Source organism: Onychostoma macrolepis, chromosome 08 (assembly GCF_012432095.1).
Source record: "Onychostoma macrolepis isolate SWU-2019 chromosome 08, ASM1243209v1, whole genome shotgun sequence".
Lineage (NCBI taxonomy): Eukaryota > Metazoa > Chordata > Actinopteri > Cypriniformes > Cyprinidae > Onychostoma > Onychostoma macrolepis.
In genome coordinates, this window is record NC_081162.1 from 4,898,774 (window position 1) to 4,915,972 (window position 17,199).

Genomic DNA, 17,199 nt, shown 5'->3' on the forward strand with positions numbered 1-17,199 from the left:
CCATGGCAAAAGCTTTATTTTTTTGTGCCCAGTGACCCATTTTTGTGTTGATTCTGATGTTTGTTTTGGATCATTTTCTTGAAGGAAGATCCGGCCAGATTTTCAGTCGAGACAGTCAGGATTTGGTTTTTGAATCTGTTGCTATTTGCTAGAATCCATGATGCCATCTGAACAAGATATCCAGGATCACTGGCAGAAAAATAGGCCAACAGCATGAAAGATACAGCATTGTGTGCTTGGGGTATTTTTTAACCCCTGTGTATCTGTGTCTCATGGGTTTGAAACGACATGAGGGTTAGAAATTAATGAGAGAATTTTCATTTTTGGGTTAACTATCCCTTTAAATGAAGGTGATACTGAAAGTTTGTCCCAGCCACTGATATTTTCTTACAAAAGTACCTTATTAAACCAGAAAACAGACAAACAAACAATTTTTAAATTATATGGAAAATAACAAAACAGTTGAGCCTTCATGCAGGTGGCTTTTGATGAATCACAGGAGATGCAGACTCACTTTTCAAATCTCAAAATGCTTTTATGATGCACAATTAATTTAAACAGTCAGTTATGTCTTAAGATGGAAACTTTAATTAATGCTGTCACATATAACAAATCAGCTTCAAAATTTCAAAATGCAAGGCCTGTACAAATATTATGAATTGGGAAAAATAATTGGGAATCATTTTTAAAAAACAGTTACACGTTTTATTTATTTATTAAAACTCATGTCATTTTGCCCGTTAGGCTGTTTCTTAGAGATCTTAAAGATACTGTATGATGTCATTACGTTACTGTCTTGCTGCCTGCCAGTTGCTGCATTTCTGATTATGGTTTCATGTATAATATCTGCCCTTTCCAATGAATATGTCAACACGGAGTAATCTCAGACAATTTAATCCATCTATTTTAATGAAATCTGTTAAATTAAAAACTTGTTTGAAGAACCAAATTAGCCAGAGATAAGTTAGCCTATCAGGATTAAAAGATCTGGCATCTGTCAAATCATCAGAGCAAGGTACGAAAAGTGGACTCACAGTTGATATTCATTTTAGTCCAAATAAGTACACATTACTCAATCACTGGAAATTATTTTCCAACAGCACTATGAGCACAGAGAATGGTGGGGTCTTCTGGATGAAACACGTCAAATGTGCATGTTTTGTAATCATACTTCACAATGCAGCCTTCAGTCTTGACAGTTGTTCGGCCCATCCTATAACAAAAAGCAAATAACAAATGTCTTAACATATAAAACCTGCAACATGATGTTCATAATCACAGAAATAAAATTCAACCCATCACAAATAAAATAAAGAAAACGTAATTAAATAGCACCTGTTAAAAATACAGCACAGTAAGGAGAAAACTAGGAAAATGTGATGAGAATAATCTGAACTTTCCTTTATTGCAAGTGAAGGAGATCATGGATGGTGAAGCAGACTGATAGAGAGCACGCACCTCTTCGAATGGGGTAAGTATCCACGTAATCCTTATAAAACACCACAGGAAACACACTGGAGACAATCGCTGGAGAGAATTGCTCGAGTTCGTTGCTAGAGATCAGGAGAACAGGTAAGAGTCCACTTTGAATGAACAAGACCAGACAGTGAGACGAGGTATGTGCTGTGATTGGGTGTTCTCAGAGACCTCAGAGGCCTTCCGGACCTGGAGATCAATTGAGGACTGATACAATGTTTGAAGGGATCCCAAATTATCTGAAGACATGGTTTAAGATGAGTTTTGCCATTATCTTAATAGTGGAGATGCCTTTGAGAGGAAGCAAATGACATGACTTGGAAAATCGGTCAATTACCACAAGGATGCATGTATTACCATCAGAGGGGAGGGCAGGTCCGTGATGTAATCCATTCCCAGGTGTGATCACAGATGGTTGAGCAGGGCAGTGGATGGAGCTTGCCGGCTGGAGGATGGCATGGGCTCTTCGAGATGGTGCAGTCTAAGCAGCCACACACAGACCCTTGCCATGTTGGGCCACCAGAAGTGATCTTTTAGCATTGAGAGGGTGCCATTGGCCTCTGGGTGGCCAGTGCCCAGAGGTGAGTGCACTGAGTGAATTAGTGGAGTACGTGCTGGAGACCTTGTGGACACCCCAGCTGAATGGCCTCAGAGGCATTGGAGGAGGTGGGCTGGTTCTGGGACTACTGGATGGGATTTACGAACAGGGTAGAAGACAGGATGGACTCAGGATCTTCAGGTGCTTCTCCGGGAGTGTGGAGATGGGAAAGGGCATCTGCCTTAACATTCTTGGAGTCTGGATGATAGGGGATGGAGAAATTGGAACGGGTCTCGTTCTATTCTAGGTTCTTGTGATCAGTCAACACGATGAATGGTTGTTGAGCAACCTCCATCCAATCCATCCAATGATGTGTCCACTTCTACAATGAAAGGCTTGCTGGGGTCAGGATGTCCTATAGGAACAGTGTGCTGGTGAAGGCAGTCTTGAGATTCTGGGAGGCCTCCATGGCAGCTGGAGTCCAAGACAGAGACTTGGGTTTGTTCTTAAGCAGATCTGTCAATGGATTGGTGATGGAGCCGTAATTCTAGATGAAATGCCGGTAGATGTTCACAGGCAGTGTCTGACGAGGATGAGAGAGAGATTGTGGATATTGAGGGAAACAATCATGGAAGTAGTACTTGCCCCACTTCAGGACTTTGCCCATTTTCCAGAAGATGACAGGGTTGTGCTGCACAAGCTACAGACGCCCAAGAATCATATCAGCAGTGGAATGCTCCAGAACCCAGAGATGGGTCTGTTCGGTGTGGAGCAGGCCAATGCAATGTTTCACAGGTCCTACAAGAAAACAAACATGTTTTTGGCTTAATGGTCTTCCTGTCACTGACTGGACCTTATAGGTGGTCTTGGTGGTACTTTTGGGAGACTGAGCTGGCGGCAGAGGTTTCTGAAGAATAAATTACCAGCTGGCCCAGAGCTGAGGAGAGCATGTATTGGAATAGACATATCAGAGGCAGTAAGGATTACAACTATGGTGAGTGGAGTTAAATTAAGAGCAGGAGAGTGAACAAAACTCATCACAGGTTGTGGAGGGTGACCTGGGCATGAGGAAATTACATGCCCACCAGCACCACAGTACATACAGAGTCTTTGGGTCAGCCTCCTCTGCAGCTCAGCTGAAGTTAACCAAGTATTATCAACAATCACTGGCTCAGACCCTTTTTCTGGAGTGCGGGGTGAACTCTGGCTGGTGATAGAACATGGAGGATTGCTGGCCCTGTTGGTCTTCCATACATGACTTCATATAATTGGGAACACAAATAGAGAGTTGGATGAACCAATATTGGGCTCAAGTCCTTGCTGGAAAGTGGAGAGGAACACGCACTTATTCCAACCACTGGCAGAAACAAGAGTTCTAAACTTGAGAGCATAATCGTTAATCGACATTTTGCCTTGGCGGATAGGATATAGGTGCTCACTGACAGAAGTGTCTCCTTTATGGAACTTTATGGAAAGGATTGGTGAAGGCATCCAGGGAATGGGTTACTGATCCTGTCTGGGCCCAGATGGATTCAGCCCATTGGAGCGCTCGCCCCGTCAGCAGGAAAATGATGAATAAGATCTTGACTTGATCGGTGGTGAAGCGATACGGCTGCATCTCCAAGGCCAATGAACACTGGAGAAAGAATCCATTGCAATCCTCTGCCAAGCCAGAGTAGAGTGCTAGATTGGCCATGGGACTGGTGATGATGGCAGGTGAAGTAGTATTTGTGGAGGTGATGGTCCAACCTTATCTGATCGAGGTATATCCAATCTCTCAGCTTGTGTCAGCTAAAATTCTGTCTTGGTGTATAGTTGTTCTTTATGGAATATAGAAAGGATGAGCCATAACTACACTTTTTTTGGGGTTACATTTTATTTTAAGTTCCAATTCACACTAAACTAACTTACTGTATGTAAGTGAGACTTTTGCCTCAATAAACTCCTAATTTGCTGCTTCTTAGTACTTAGTACAGTAGTTGTTAGTGCTAGTAACATGCGTTCTAGTTTATAGTGAGAATTGATCCTTGAAATAAAGTGTTACCATAGTTTTACATAGATCCACAGAGATTACAGGAATTACACTGGCACCGACAACTTTAGACAACAACTAAATAAATTTATGATAACAAATGCATTTACAATGTTCATAAATGCTGTAAAAGTATTCCCTTCTGAAAAAGAAGTGCTTAATTGTATCGAATGTACAATTGTAGTGTCCCTCAAATCTTGAAAAGTATTTGTACTTGCAGATAATACAGTATTACTAAAATAAAAGTGAGGACTTTCCTATGTTTCTTATTTGTTTTAAAAATCACTGTATTTTGTTTTCTTAAGTTTCAGCAGCAGTTAGGAAGTTAAATGTCTTACGCGTCACAGCAACCCATACTGGTGGGAGAGCAGGTGCATCTGATACATGCGCCGTTTGTCCAAGTACTTCCCATTGGATGCTTGGAGTTATCATAGCCATCAACACAATGTTTTTCCCCTATTTATATTCAATCAAATTAAGAGATGTTAGTTAGAAATGCAGTGTTTATTTACTTAATAGTGTTCATATACCATCTTTTAAATATGTGATGTGTCTATGTGTGCTATAACTGAACATTTTCTGTTCTTGGGTATTTGACATGAAATATATTTCATGTAAACACCTATTTTCTAAAAACTAATAAGACTGAATTTTGACTTCATATGGACTTTTAAAGAAAGAATTAAAAGACTTTCACAATGTGTGAGTGCAAAATATGGTTGTATGTGCGTCTATGTTTTTATTTACCCAGATTTAGACGTTTAAAGAAACAGGCAGAATCGCTTAAAGAGATAAAGGCACAAAATACCAAAACCAAAGCCAAAGATGTCTGTAAAAGAAAAAATACGTTCATATTAGAGAAAAAAAACACAGTATACAATGGTAAATGTTTTTAAATATAAATTCTATATTGATCAGCATTATGAAACTTACCATTTTTAGCACAGTTTACCACAGATGCTGGTCTGATAAAATGCTCGTTATGTTTTTTTTGAAGAAAACATCTCTCTGGACAAACATTTCATCACACATCTGCGCTGATCATTAACTTGTTCGATTACTGGCTTGGACGCTGGACATTTGCACTTTAATGCAGCAAAATATTTTGAAAACACTTTGTAAGTATACAGTAACAAAGCACTTATAAATCATTTGCAAACTATTACTTTATGCTAAATTCAAACTGTAGTCTCTACATTGTCAATACATTTGTACATAAACATATTTTTGCTTAATTAGCTCATACGTGAAGAATTGGATAATGTTTTATTATCCTTTGTTAACAACTTGTTAACCGTACTTAACTGATTTACAGTATTTAAACCAGTAATAACGGAGCTGTTAATGGTTTATTAGAAATAGATAGTTCTCACTTTAGATTAGGACATGGAAATACTAAATTAAAGGCAATAACCTGCCTTTATTAAACATTAAGTGCCACACCGGTCTCTTCAGTCCAACGGAGGAGTGTGACAGTGAAGGACGAGAGAGGACCAGGCCTGGGACATTTTAGTTGTGCTCTTGTGTTTGTTTATGCGGCAGTCGTCCGTGTTGTTGTTTGTTATTAAATTTATGTTAAACGTCTGCTGGTTCCCGCCTCCTCCTTCCAATAACTACAAACTTTGTTACACAAGAATTCACCTGCTCTCCACCATTGTGATATCTCACTATGTAATGAGCTCACTCATTACATAGTTTAACATTAATTACAATTTATGAACATATGTGCATTATTGTATTGCCAAGGTGCTTCTTGTGCTATATCACTTTTAAACAGTATACTGCTGTTACATTAATGTTTATACGTTTACACTTTATTTCGATAGTCCACTTTAGACATTCTACTAAGTATAAGTAACTTTGTAACTACACTCTCAGAAATAAAGGTATAAAAGCTGTCACTGGGGCGGTACCTTTTCAAAAGGTACATGTTTGTACCTAAAGGGTCCATTTTGGTACCTTAAAGGTACATATTAGTACTTAGTGTACATATTTGAACCTAATAGGTACAAAAGTGTACCTTTTGAAAAGGTACCGCCCCAGTGACAGCTTTTGTACCTTTATTTCTGAGAGTGTAGATGTCAACTACATGTCTACTAACTCTCAGAGTAGACTGTTAGTGTAGGTTTAGGGTTAATAGAATAAGTTGACATATACTTGCAAAGTTTCTGATAGTCAGTATGTTGTATGTTGTGGACCATATTAAGCAGACAGTCTACTAATACTCAAATGACTGCTAGTTGACATGTAGTTGCAAAGTTACTTACTGTTAGTAGAGTGCCTAAATCGAAATAAAGTGTTACCGTTTATACTGCCATCATACTGTCTATATTGTTTACAACTATACAATGACATTGTGAGCATTGCTTACCATAACAAACATAATAACAGCAATACTGATGCTGTTTTTAAAGTATACTCCAACACTGTTTTGTGGCTGCATTACTGTTTATATTGTTTAATTTATACTGTTTATTTTTATTTTACTAGTTAATTTATTATTACTGTTTTAGAGCTGCTAACCCCATGTCATTGTTGTGTGCTACTGTGTGCATACAGTGACAATAAAGATTCTGTAATCTTAAAAGTTGAACTGCTCACCAGAGAGATGTTATGAAGCTCTTCAGCTGAAAATCTGTTTTATTGAAAGGATCGCAGGGCAGCACTTACACGTTTCTGTGCGTTTGATCCTGTACTGTTGAGTCTGTGAGTGCGGTTTTTTTTTCATGAGAAAGAGCGAGAGAAAGAAAGTGTGCTTTTCATAGATAGCAAAACCTAATTTCATATGGAAAACATGGAAATATTTTTTTGTCGTATTGATTGTTATATTTATTTGCATAGTTAATGTTTTTTATTTATTTAATTTATTTTTTTTACGTTTAGATTTATTTGCTGTTGTAGGTAGCCCGTAAAATAAATAAATAATTCTCCTTACTGTAATTTGGCCCCTCAGGACATGCCTATGCATAAATCCGGCCCTGCTTGTAACACAGTCTTACATTAATAACCTGCTATTGTGTTTTTATTAGGGTTTTACATGTGTCATTTCACACAAACACTGCTTAAAACACAAGATGATGTGTGATGAGAAAATGTGATTTAATCAAAATTTCAACAAACATGCAAAATTTTAACTGAGCAATTTTAACAATTCAGAAGCAAACAATGCAAGATTCATGCTTTAAATCATAAATGAAAAGGTGACATAATTCATACCTTTCCTTACGTAAGCATTACACTTTTTTATCTTCTGACATGTATGGCCTCTATACATGGACAAGTGTATAAGCTATTTTTACAAATATAAGATGCAAAATTCAATATAAGAAACAAAATAACTTGTTCTCTTAGCTCTACTTAAAAAAATCTTTGTTTTAGCGATAAAAGAAAGAAAGACTTTAATGCCAAACCTATTTGCAATCAAGATATTTAGCTGCATCGTTGATAATTAGTAGCATAGTCTAAAGTTGGATCCAAAAACAGCTGAAGTTCAGTTTAGTCCAAATAAGTGCACTTTACTTGATCACTGGAAATTATTTTCCAACAGCACTATAAGCACAGTGAATGGTGGGTTTTTTTGGATGAAACACGTCAAATGTGCATGTTTTGTAATCATACTTCACAATGCAGCCTTTAGTCTTGACAGTTGCTCGGCCCATCCTTTAACAAAAAGCACATCACTTCAGAGGAAATGTCTTGAAATATAAAACCTACATGCTGTTCATAATCACAGAAATAAAATTCAACTCATCCCTCAGCTTGTAAACATGAATGTTAATGAACAATGTGTTTAAAATACAGCACACAGACATGCAACATGACCTCGGGTTTAAAAGAGAGGCAGTTTTTAAAGTTAATGGAGCTAACAATAACCAAGCCCTGTGAAAAAGAAGTATGCTGTAGCATACATATAAAAAAGAGTAGCCTACTAACTACAGAAGTAATATACTTTAAAAGTTTACTTAAGTGCGAACCTAATATAATGTTTAAAAACATAATTGCATATTATTTACAATTAAATGACAATGTATTATAGTTTACATTTATATGTAATGGCTGAACTTAAGAGTGCTTTTTTCACCCACTTAAATAAGACATTTTATATGTAATTTCATAAGTGCTTGTATTGTCTTTGAAATATGCTTATAGTGTACTACATGTACTGATAAGCATTCATTGTAAACTAAAATATACTTTGACATTTGATGTATTTGTTTAAATATATATGTATTTTTTTTATACATCTGAAAGAATGAAGTTGCAGTTTATTGAATATATTGAATAACACTACAGTTAAAATTATAATCAAGTATGTGCTTTAGTATGTTAATCAATACATCAAAATAAGTGTACTTATTTAAAGCACAACAAAATATTATTAAAACATAATGACTTACAGTGTCCTTTAAGGTAAGACTTTTTTTTTTTTTTTTACTTTGAAAAAGTGCTTGAGTGTGTCAAGAAACAGTCATGAAAGTGTTCTTTCTTTTAAGTGTCTTACATGTCACAGCACTTCATACTGGTGGGAGAGCAGGTGCATCTGACACATCTGCCGTTTGTCCAAGTACTTCCCATTGGATGCTTGGAGTTATCATAGCCATCAACACAATGGTCTGCCCCTATTTATATTCAACCAAATAAAAAGAGATGTTAAGAAGAAATGCAGTGTTTATTTACCTAAAAAGTGTAGATACAACCTCTTCTAAATGTGTTGTAGTACAATCAGTGGATGAGTCTAAATTGTTATAACTGAATGTTTTCTGGTTATTTGACATGAAATATGCTTCATGTAAACTTATTTTCTTTCTTTTTTTTTTTTTTTAAAGTTGATTCAAATGCAAATAAATGGTGTTATAGTTAGGATATTAAATATACAGTCTCCATTACACATGTATATTTTTTTTAAGCAAAACAACTAAGAGATGCTTAACTCATCATACTCTGATGAAAAAAAAAAAAAAAAAACTAATAAGAGTGAATTTTGACTTCATGTTGACTTTTAAAGAAACAATTAAATGTTAGGTGTGTCTGTTTTTATTTACCCAGATTTAGACCTTTAAGGAAACAGGCAGACTCGCTTAAAGAGACAAAGGCACAGAATACCAAAACCAGAGCCAAAGATGTCTGTAAAGAGAAAACTAGTAACTTATTATAGAAAAAAACAGTAAATATTAATATATAAATTCTATATTGATCAGTAGTATTATTAAACTTACAATTTTTGCAAGTTTAGCACAGATGCTGGTCTGAAGAAATGCAGTCATTGGCACATTAGCTCTTTTTAAAGAAAACAGAAGAGGAACATCTAATTTCAACACACGTCTGCACTGATCAATGTTTTTGATTACCAACTTTAACTAGTCACTTGCACTTTTATGCAGAAAAATATGTTTCGTGTTATTCTGTTCTCACCAATGCGTTACTTAAGCAAAGGGTTATCAGATAGCGAACAAAGAAAACTCCAGAAAGCAGTCTTGTGACCTTGGTGACTTTACTGGTTATTTTAGCTGTAAAACTACAAACAAAGAAGAAAATTGTGTGTAAGCATTATATTTATATCTATGATACAGTTAAACAATATAATGTACCTAGTTTCTTCACAACATTATTTTAGCTTTGTATATACTATAAATACATGCATTTTGTGTTAAACAAAGAAAAACCTAACGTTCCCTAGAACCGTTAGCATGTAGCATTAATTATTAAAGCAATTCGTTCTCCCACAATAAATGCAGTATCAATCAATTATTTCAACAATTAAACAACTCCTTATGGACATTAGTATGTTTTAACACAAATATGGCACTTACGGACATATATATCCAAGGCTCAAACGAAGAAATCAACCACTCAAAGTACATTGCGTGGGTATTGTTTTAAACAATAACTAATAATAACTTTTATACCACTATTGAACCTTCTATGACTTCCCAGGCAGGAGAACCACCTCTGAGATGGGTCTCAGATACACCTTCTCAGATCCTTCTTTAATTATCTTTACTTCTACCTTCCTCACTCTATTATCACTGCTGGGTATGGTTTTCACTATAAGCCCAACAGGCCACTCATTGCGTTTCACATTAGAGTCCTTAAGCAAGACAACATCTCCTTCTTGAAGGTTTCGTTTTTCCTCCGTCCACTTTCTCCGTACTTGCAATGTAGCAAGATAGTCTCTCCTCCATGCCTTCCAGAAAGCATCAGCCAGACATTGAACCTGTCTCCATTCTTTCTTGTAGAGGTCCTTCATGTCAAAGTCTCCAAGAGGTGCCGGTACAGCACTAGCCTTTTGTGTGAGAAGCATTGAAGGAGACAGACCTTCCAATGTGTCGGGATCAGATGAAATAGGAAGTAAAGGTCTAGCATTCATTATTGCCATGACTTCAGACATGAGAGTAGTCAAGACTTCATGGGTAAGACGAGAAAGGCTGGTTTTTAGCAACAGTGCCTCAAGAATCCGTTGTGCAGTGTTGATCATCCTTTCCCATGCTCCTCCCATATGAGAAGAGTGGGGAGCGTTAAATGACCATGTACAACCTTGCTCCTGCAAGTACCCCTTGAGCTCTGCATCCCAAATATTGATGTTCAGTTCTCGACAGGCGCCAATGAAATTTGTTCTGTCGGATCTAAAGTGTTTAACTGGTCCGCGACCCACCAAGAACCGTCTGAGGGCATTAATGAAGCTGGAAGTTGACATGGACTCGATGACCTCCAGATGGACAGCCCTTGTACTTAAGCAGGAGAAGATGACATCCCATCTTTTGCTGTCAGCACTTCCCCCTCTTGTACGGCGTGACGTTATGCTCCATGGCCCAAACACATCTAGGCCCACATGAGTGAATGGTGGATCTATAGTCACTCTATCCATGGGTAGGTCTGACATTCTTTGTTCTTCGAGTCTTCCTCTCAACTTCCTGCAAGTAACACACTGACGAATCACACTGTTAATTAGCTTTGTTCCCTTTACAATCCAGAGACCTGCCGATCGTAGTGCTCCAGCGGTCAGATGTCGTCCTTGGTGTGCCACCTGATTGTGGTAGTATCTGATCAATAATGTGGCTACATGTTGTCTTGCTGGGATTATTAACGGGTGTTTCTCCTGTTCTGACAATTCTGCTGACTGCAAGCGACCTCCAACTCGAATCAGTCCTTCTTCAACTACAAAGGGAGCTAGTTTCTTCAGAGAGCTTTGTTGTGAGATTTCTTCTCCCTTACTCAAGCATTTGAGTTCATCTTTATAGTATTCTAGCTGCACACACCGTATAATAATAGTTTTTGCTTGTGTGAGCTCAGACTGGAGACTTTTTTGGCACCAGTGCCAACCTTTGCAATCCCCTGTATGTCTCTTTCCAGAAAGTGATTTTGCAACATGGACAAGCCTTGCTATGCTTCTTACAAGGGTTCTCCACTCTGAGAAACGCTCAAATCGGTGTGATCCTAGAGACTGTTCTGTCACATTAGTGACCAATGTTGCCACTTGTGGGCGGATCTCCTGATCCTTCTCTGGCTCCACAAGCTCAAACGATTCACCCTTAGCCATTTCTTCAAGAAAAGGCAGTCGTAGGAATTCTGGACCAGAGAACCAATTAGTGTGAGGAAGGATGGTTGCTGGAATGAATCTAGTACCGAGGTCTGCTGGGTTCAGGTCCGAACCAACATGATACCACTGTTCTGGTTTTGTGGAATTTCTGATTTGTGCCACTCGGTTTGCAACATACACATAGAATCGTCTGGACGTATTGCGAAGGTACCCTAACACAATTTTACTGTCAGTGTAGAATTTTACTGCAGTCAGTTCCAGATCCAACTCTTCTGTAATCAGTTCTGCTAGCGCAACAGCTAGAACTGCTGCACACAGCTCTAGTCGCGGCACTGTGTGAGCCGGGTATGGTGCCAACTTTGATTTAGCCATGATAAACCCAACATGGCACTGACCATCCATAGTGACAACTCTGAGATAGGCAACCGCTGCTATGGCCACCGTGGAAGCATCAGAAAAAATGATCCCCTCTTTCTTGGAAGCGCAGGACATAGAGACTGGTATATAGGGTCTATGAATCTGGACTTCTCTGAGATTGGTTAAAGAATCTGTCCGTGCCTTCCATTGGGCCTCCTTATCTGCTGGGAGTGGTGTGTCCCAGTCAAACTGGCCTGAAGACAGCTCTCTTACCAAGGCCTTACCCTGCATGGTAACAGGAGCAACAAATCCCAAAGGATCGTAGAGACTGTTAACTGTTGAAAGTATGCCCCGTCGAGTGAATGGTCTAACGTCTGGAGATACTTGGAACGTGAAACAATCTCTAAACTCCAGCTCACCCCTAAGCTTCGTTGGAGAGGTAGAGGATCGACACTTAAATCCAGATCTTTCAGGTCATTTGCCCTATCAGATATAGGGAATGCTTCCATGACTTGATGGTTATTTTAAGAAATCTTGTGAAGCCTGATGTTTGATTCAGCCAATATGTTTTTGGTGTTTTTCAGGAGACTGATGGCTTCGGCTGCACTGGAAACAGAGATCAGGCCGTCGTCCACGTAAAAATTTCTATGGACAAACTGTTTGGTTTCTCTACCATACTCTTCTTCTCCAAAATCCACTGCCCGTCTCATCCCTAAGATTGCCACAGCTGGAGATGGGCTGTTCCCAAAAACATGTACTGTCATTCTGTACTCCATGATTTCTTTGGAGAGATCGTTATCCTTGAACCACAAGAACCTCAGGAAGTTTTGGTGATCTTCTCGGACCTTGAAGCAGTAGAACATTTGTTCTACGTCAGCCGTGACTGCAATTTGTTCCTTACGGAAACGCATCAGGACCCCAAATAGCTTGTTGTTTAGATCTGGTCCACAAAGAAGAGTGTCGTTCAAAGAGATTCCTTCACAGTGAGCACTAGAATCGAAGACGACCCTAATCTTCCCAGGTTTCATGGGATGGTATACACCAAATATTGGTAAATAACAGCACTCTTCATCAGGCTGCAATGGTGGAGCTAGCTCTGCATGTTTATTGATGACAATGTTTTGCATAAACTCCACAAAGTGTTTGGCCATCTCAGGTTTTCTTTGTAAGGTGCGTTGCAGAACGTTAAGACGCTTAATTGCTTGGTCTCGGTTGTTCGGCAATGGGTTGTTCGGTAAACGGAACGGCAAGGGAGCTACCCAGTGGTTCGACTCATCCATGTACATTTCTCTGTACATAATATCAAGGAAGATGCCATCTTCAACAGACAGCGAAAGCTTATCATCACTGGGAGTCTTTTAAAACACATTGTTTCCTAGGTGATCTGTACAAGAGCTTGTGACTGGATAGCAAGGTAGAGTGGACTGGTATTGACGAATGGGAGTGCCAAACTGTTCTTTGACCTGAATTCCTTTAGAACAGGATGGGAAAAAGGAAGTGCGTCCATTTTGCAGTATGTTTGTCCTGAACACATTTGCTGTCTCAGACTTGTGTACTCCTCCCATACACACTTCTCCCACGATGACCTAGCCTAAATCCATACGCTGAGCATATGGCATGTTACCAGGTCCATTATACTGTTCTCGAACCTTATGGACACTTAGAATGTCCCTCCCTAAAAGGAGAAGAATGGGAGCGCTTGCGTCAAAGGCTGGTAACTTGTCAGCCACCGGCTTGAGATGAGAGAAATACTTTGCTATTTCAGGTGTTGGAATTTCGTCTCGATCTTCAGGCAACATATTACATTCTAAAAGTGTTGGAAGTGACACCTGGGCTTCCCCATCAAGTGACCTAACAATGAAATTGTTCGCTCTTCTACCCATTGCCTTTGCTGTTCCTGCACATGTGCGTAAAGTATAGGGGTACGAATCTCCATTGATACCAAACAGCTTGAAAAAGGCAGACTTTGCTAAGGACCGGTTACTTTGATCATCCAGAACTACATATATTCTCTCAGCTTGTTCAGGACAACCAGATGGAAAAACGTCAACCAAACAGATTTTCGAGCACGATTTAGGACTAGGAGCTTTACCACAAATTTCTGTGCATTTGGAAGTAACTTCGGATGATATGTCCCCTTAGGATTCCCCGCCTTGCTCTTGCTCTGTTACTGGAGTTCCCTCCGCCCATGGAGCAGGCCCTGGGTGCATTGCAGAGACATGGCGCTCACTGTTACACTCTTGACATTTAACAGCTGCCTCACACTCTTTTGCTATGTGTTTACTGGAACCACAACACCTGAAGCAGATAGATAGATCTTTGAGGTATGTTTTTCTGTCATCCAGGGGCTTTACTCTAAATCCACGACATTTCGACAATGGATGCGGCTTGTTGTGAATTGGACATTGCTTACTAGGATCCAGAACCTTCTGTTCAGGGAGTTGCTTGGCTTTGGAATTTGAAACAGTGGCTAGCACCTCAGTTTTCCTCACTGACACAGGTATTTTGTTGCTGAGCCGTGAAAATTTCTCCTGTTTAAGATGACTCTACATAGACAAAGAAAAACTGGGATCATTTCTTATTCTTGCTTGGTCACAAACAAATTGCACAAAGAAGCCAAATGGTGGGAAAGAGACACGATGATCCACTTTATACTTGGCTCCATGAGTGATCCATCTTTCTTGCAGGTTAAAGGGAAGTTTTTCAATGATGGGATTGACTCCCCTCGCTGTGTCAAGAATTGCCAGCCCAGGTAAATGTCCACCTGTCTTTGCCGATTCCAATTCCAAAAGCATGTCTCCTAGCTCCCTGAGTCTCTGTCCATCTCTGTTAGAAATCCTTGGAAACTCTTCCAGTTTTCTCAACAGTGCATTCTCAATTACTTCTGGGCTCCCGTAACACTCTCCCAAATGCTGCCAAAGCATATGAACACCTGCTATTGGATAGTGTGCATGAACAGATCTAATGCGTTTGGCTTGCCTGGATGACTCTGGGCCGAGCCATTTAGTGAGAAGATCAAGCTCTTCTCTGGCTGTTAATCCAAGGTCCTTTGTCACATCTTGAAAAGAGGATTTCCAGGCCCAGTAGTTCTCAGGACAATCATCGAACTTCATGAGACCAGAACTTACCATCTCGTTTCTCACCATGTAGTTAGCTAAATCAGACGTGTATGGTAAACTAACCATGGGAGCTCTAAAGTTGGGAGTGGGAGATTCTTGGAAAGCAGAGCGACATCCATGAACTTCATCTTTCTGGTTATCCTTTGTCTCCTGTTTAAGTTTTAACTCCTCCATTCCATATGATGGATATTCACAACGAGAAGTTCCCGTAGCTTCATGCTGAAGGGGTTCAACACTTCTAAAGGACAACTGTGGAATCGGAATATCAACAAACTGCTGCTGATGTTGTTCAATTGCATGCTTCTGAACATACTCCTTGGTACGCTGGGTTCGCACTGAGTGTGTCTCACTAACCAATTCTTCTATATTTCCCTCCTCAATGTCGCTGCTGCCTCATAAATTGCTGCTTCAGCAGATGCTGCAGTTGCTTCTTTTTGAGATTGTAGCACAAATAGATCTGCTTCCACCTCTGCTTTTTTCTTCATCATAGCTGCCTCTTTTTCCGCATAAGATGCTTTAGCTCTCGCTGCTTCTGCTTTAGCTCTCGCCCGAGTCGCTGCCACACTGGCCGATGACCTACTTGATCTTCGAGATGACTTTGAGCTAGGAACTTGTAATCTAATTTCAAAGGCTTGGGACGCATCCTTCCCTTCACTGTGTGACTCCATACTTCACTAGCTTCTGATGAGCTGTACGATGCAATGTAACAATGGCAGTGTGATTCTGTCCTTTTACTATTCTGTTCTCACCAATGCGTTACTTAAGCAAAGGGTTAACAGATAGCGAACAAAGAAAACTCCAGAAAGCAGTCTTGTGACCTTGGTGACTTTACTGGTTATTTTAGCTGTAAAATTACAAACAAAGAAGAAAATTGTGTGTAAGCATTATATGTATATCTATGATACAGTTAAACAATACAATGTACCTAGTTTCTTCACAACATTATTTTAGCTTTGTATATATTGTAAATACATGCATTTTGTGTTAAACAAAGAGAAACCTAACGTTCCCTAGAACCGTTAGCATGTAGCATTAATTATTAAAGCAATTCGTTCTCCCACAATAAATGCAGTATCAATCAATTATTTCAACAATTAAACAACTCCTTATGGACATTAGTATGTTTTAACACAAATATGGCACTTACGGACATATATATCCAAGGTTCAAACGAAGAAATCAACCACTCAAAGTACATTGTGTGCATATTGTTTTAAACTATCTTCACTGAGAGAAATCGAAAGTAAAACTAAACATATCACCAGTAGTACCTTAAATGTCCAGTAGGTGGCGGGTCAAACCCACAAAGGATATATGCAACAGCACACGTGTCTTTATGCAAGTGAGATAGGCCCCCTATATGGACATTTATGGATAGGCTATGTTTGTAAAATAATTGAAAAAAATACTTTTTAATTAAGACTGATTAATCTTCTGTGAATATTTGTAATGTTACTGAGTAAGTTATTCGTTGCTAAATATGTGGTTTATTTTGAAATTGTTATTGTTATAAGCTGTTATCTGTTTCACAACCACTTAGTAAGAGCAGATGTTTCTTGATATTCTTACATATTTCTCAATATATGATTGTGTAAGCCTCAAGCATGTATTACTAAGATGTAATACTATGTATTACTCTTGTATTACTAAGAGGATGAAGATTGGTGAGCGGGTAGGTAAAAGTTTGGGTAAGTCTGGCACATAAGGCTATAGAAGAGACTAGACCAGGGTTCCTCAAATCTTTCCCTGGAGGACCAACCTGCTGCAGAGTTTAGCGCCAACCCTGATCAAACTCACCTGTCTGTGATTTTCTAATGATCTTGAAGACACTGATTAGCATGCTTAGGCCTGTTTGATTAGGGTTAGAGATAAACTCTGCAGGAAAGTGGATCCCTGGACTAGACAAACAGTATGGGTGGTCTGCTAAAATATTGATTAATGGAAGGTGCTTCAGGTGACACACATGATGTATCTAGATCTATATTATGGAAGACATTGAAAGCATATCTGCGTGGCAGGATAATCTCTTTTTCTTCTAATGGTAAAAAGAAAGAACTGTCTAGGCTCAGGGATATTTCAGAAACTATCAATAAGCTGGATGAACAGTATGCCATCTCTTCTTGTCCTCGCTTATATAAAG

At 39.0% G+C, this 17,199-nt stretch overlaps 2 protein-coding genes across 2 annotated transcripts; both read right to left on the minus strand.

The window, feature by feature from the left end:
• Positions 1-565: 565 nt before the first annotated feature.
• Positions 566-5,112, minus strand: LOC131545186 (beta-microseminoprotein-like). The gene is made up of 4 exons (XM_058783761.1): positions 4,980-5,112; positions 4,794-4,875; positions 4,385-4,502; positions 566-1,213 (listed from the first exon to the last, which is right to left on the minus strand). Exons 1-4 carry the CDS (start codon positions 4,980-4,982, stop codon positions 1,087-1,089), a joined length of 330 nt encoding a protein of 109 aa, XP_058639744.1. The 5' UTR covers positions 4,983-5,112; the 3' UTR covers positions 566-1,086.
• Positions 5,113-8,622: 3,510 nt separating this feature from the next.
• Positions 8,623-12,249, minus strand: LOC131546340 (uncharacterized). Its single transcript, XM_058785870.1, has 3 exons — positions 9,263-12,249; positions 9,089-9,184; positions 8,623-8,665 (listed from the first exon to the last, which is right to left on the minus strand). The coding sequence occupies exon 1, from the start codon at positions 12,229-12,231 to the stop codon at positions 9,967-9,969; it is 2,265 nt and encodes a 754-aa protein (XP_058641853.1). The 5' UTR covers positions 12,232-12,249; the 3' UTR covers positions 8,623-8,665; positions 9,089-9,184; positions 9,263-9,966.
• Between the last annotated feature and the right edge of the window lie 4,950 nt (positions 12,250-17,199).

Coding starts and splice junctions, on each gene's coding strand:
- LOC131545186 (XM_058783761.1), bottom strand. Junction 4,503..4,793: donor CTTTAAACGTCTAAATCTGG/GTAAATAAAAAC, acceptor GAATATAAATAG/GGGAAAAACATTGTGTTGAT. Junction 1,214..4,384: donor AGTATGGGTTGCTGTGACGC/GTAAGACATTTA, acceptor TTTTTGTTATAG/GATGGGCCGAACAACTGTCA.
- LOC131546340 (XM_058785870.1), bottom strand. CDS start 12,231: ATGCAGGGTAAGGCCTTGGTAAGAGAGCTGTCTTCAGGCCAGTTTGAC.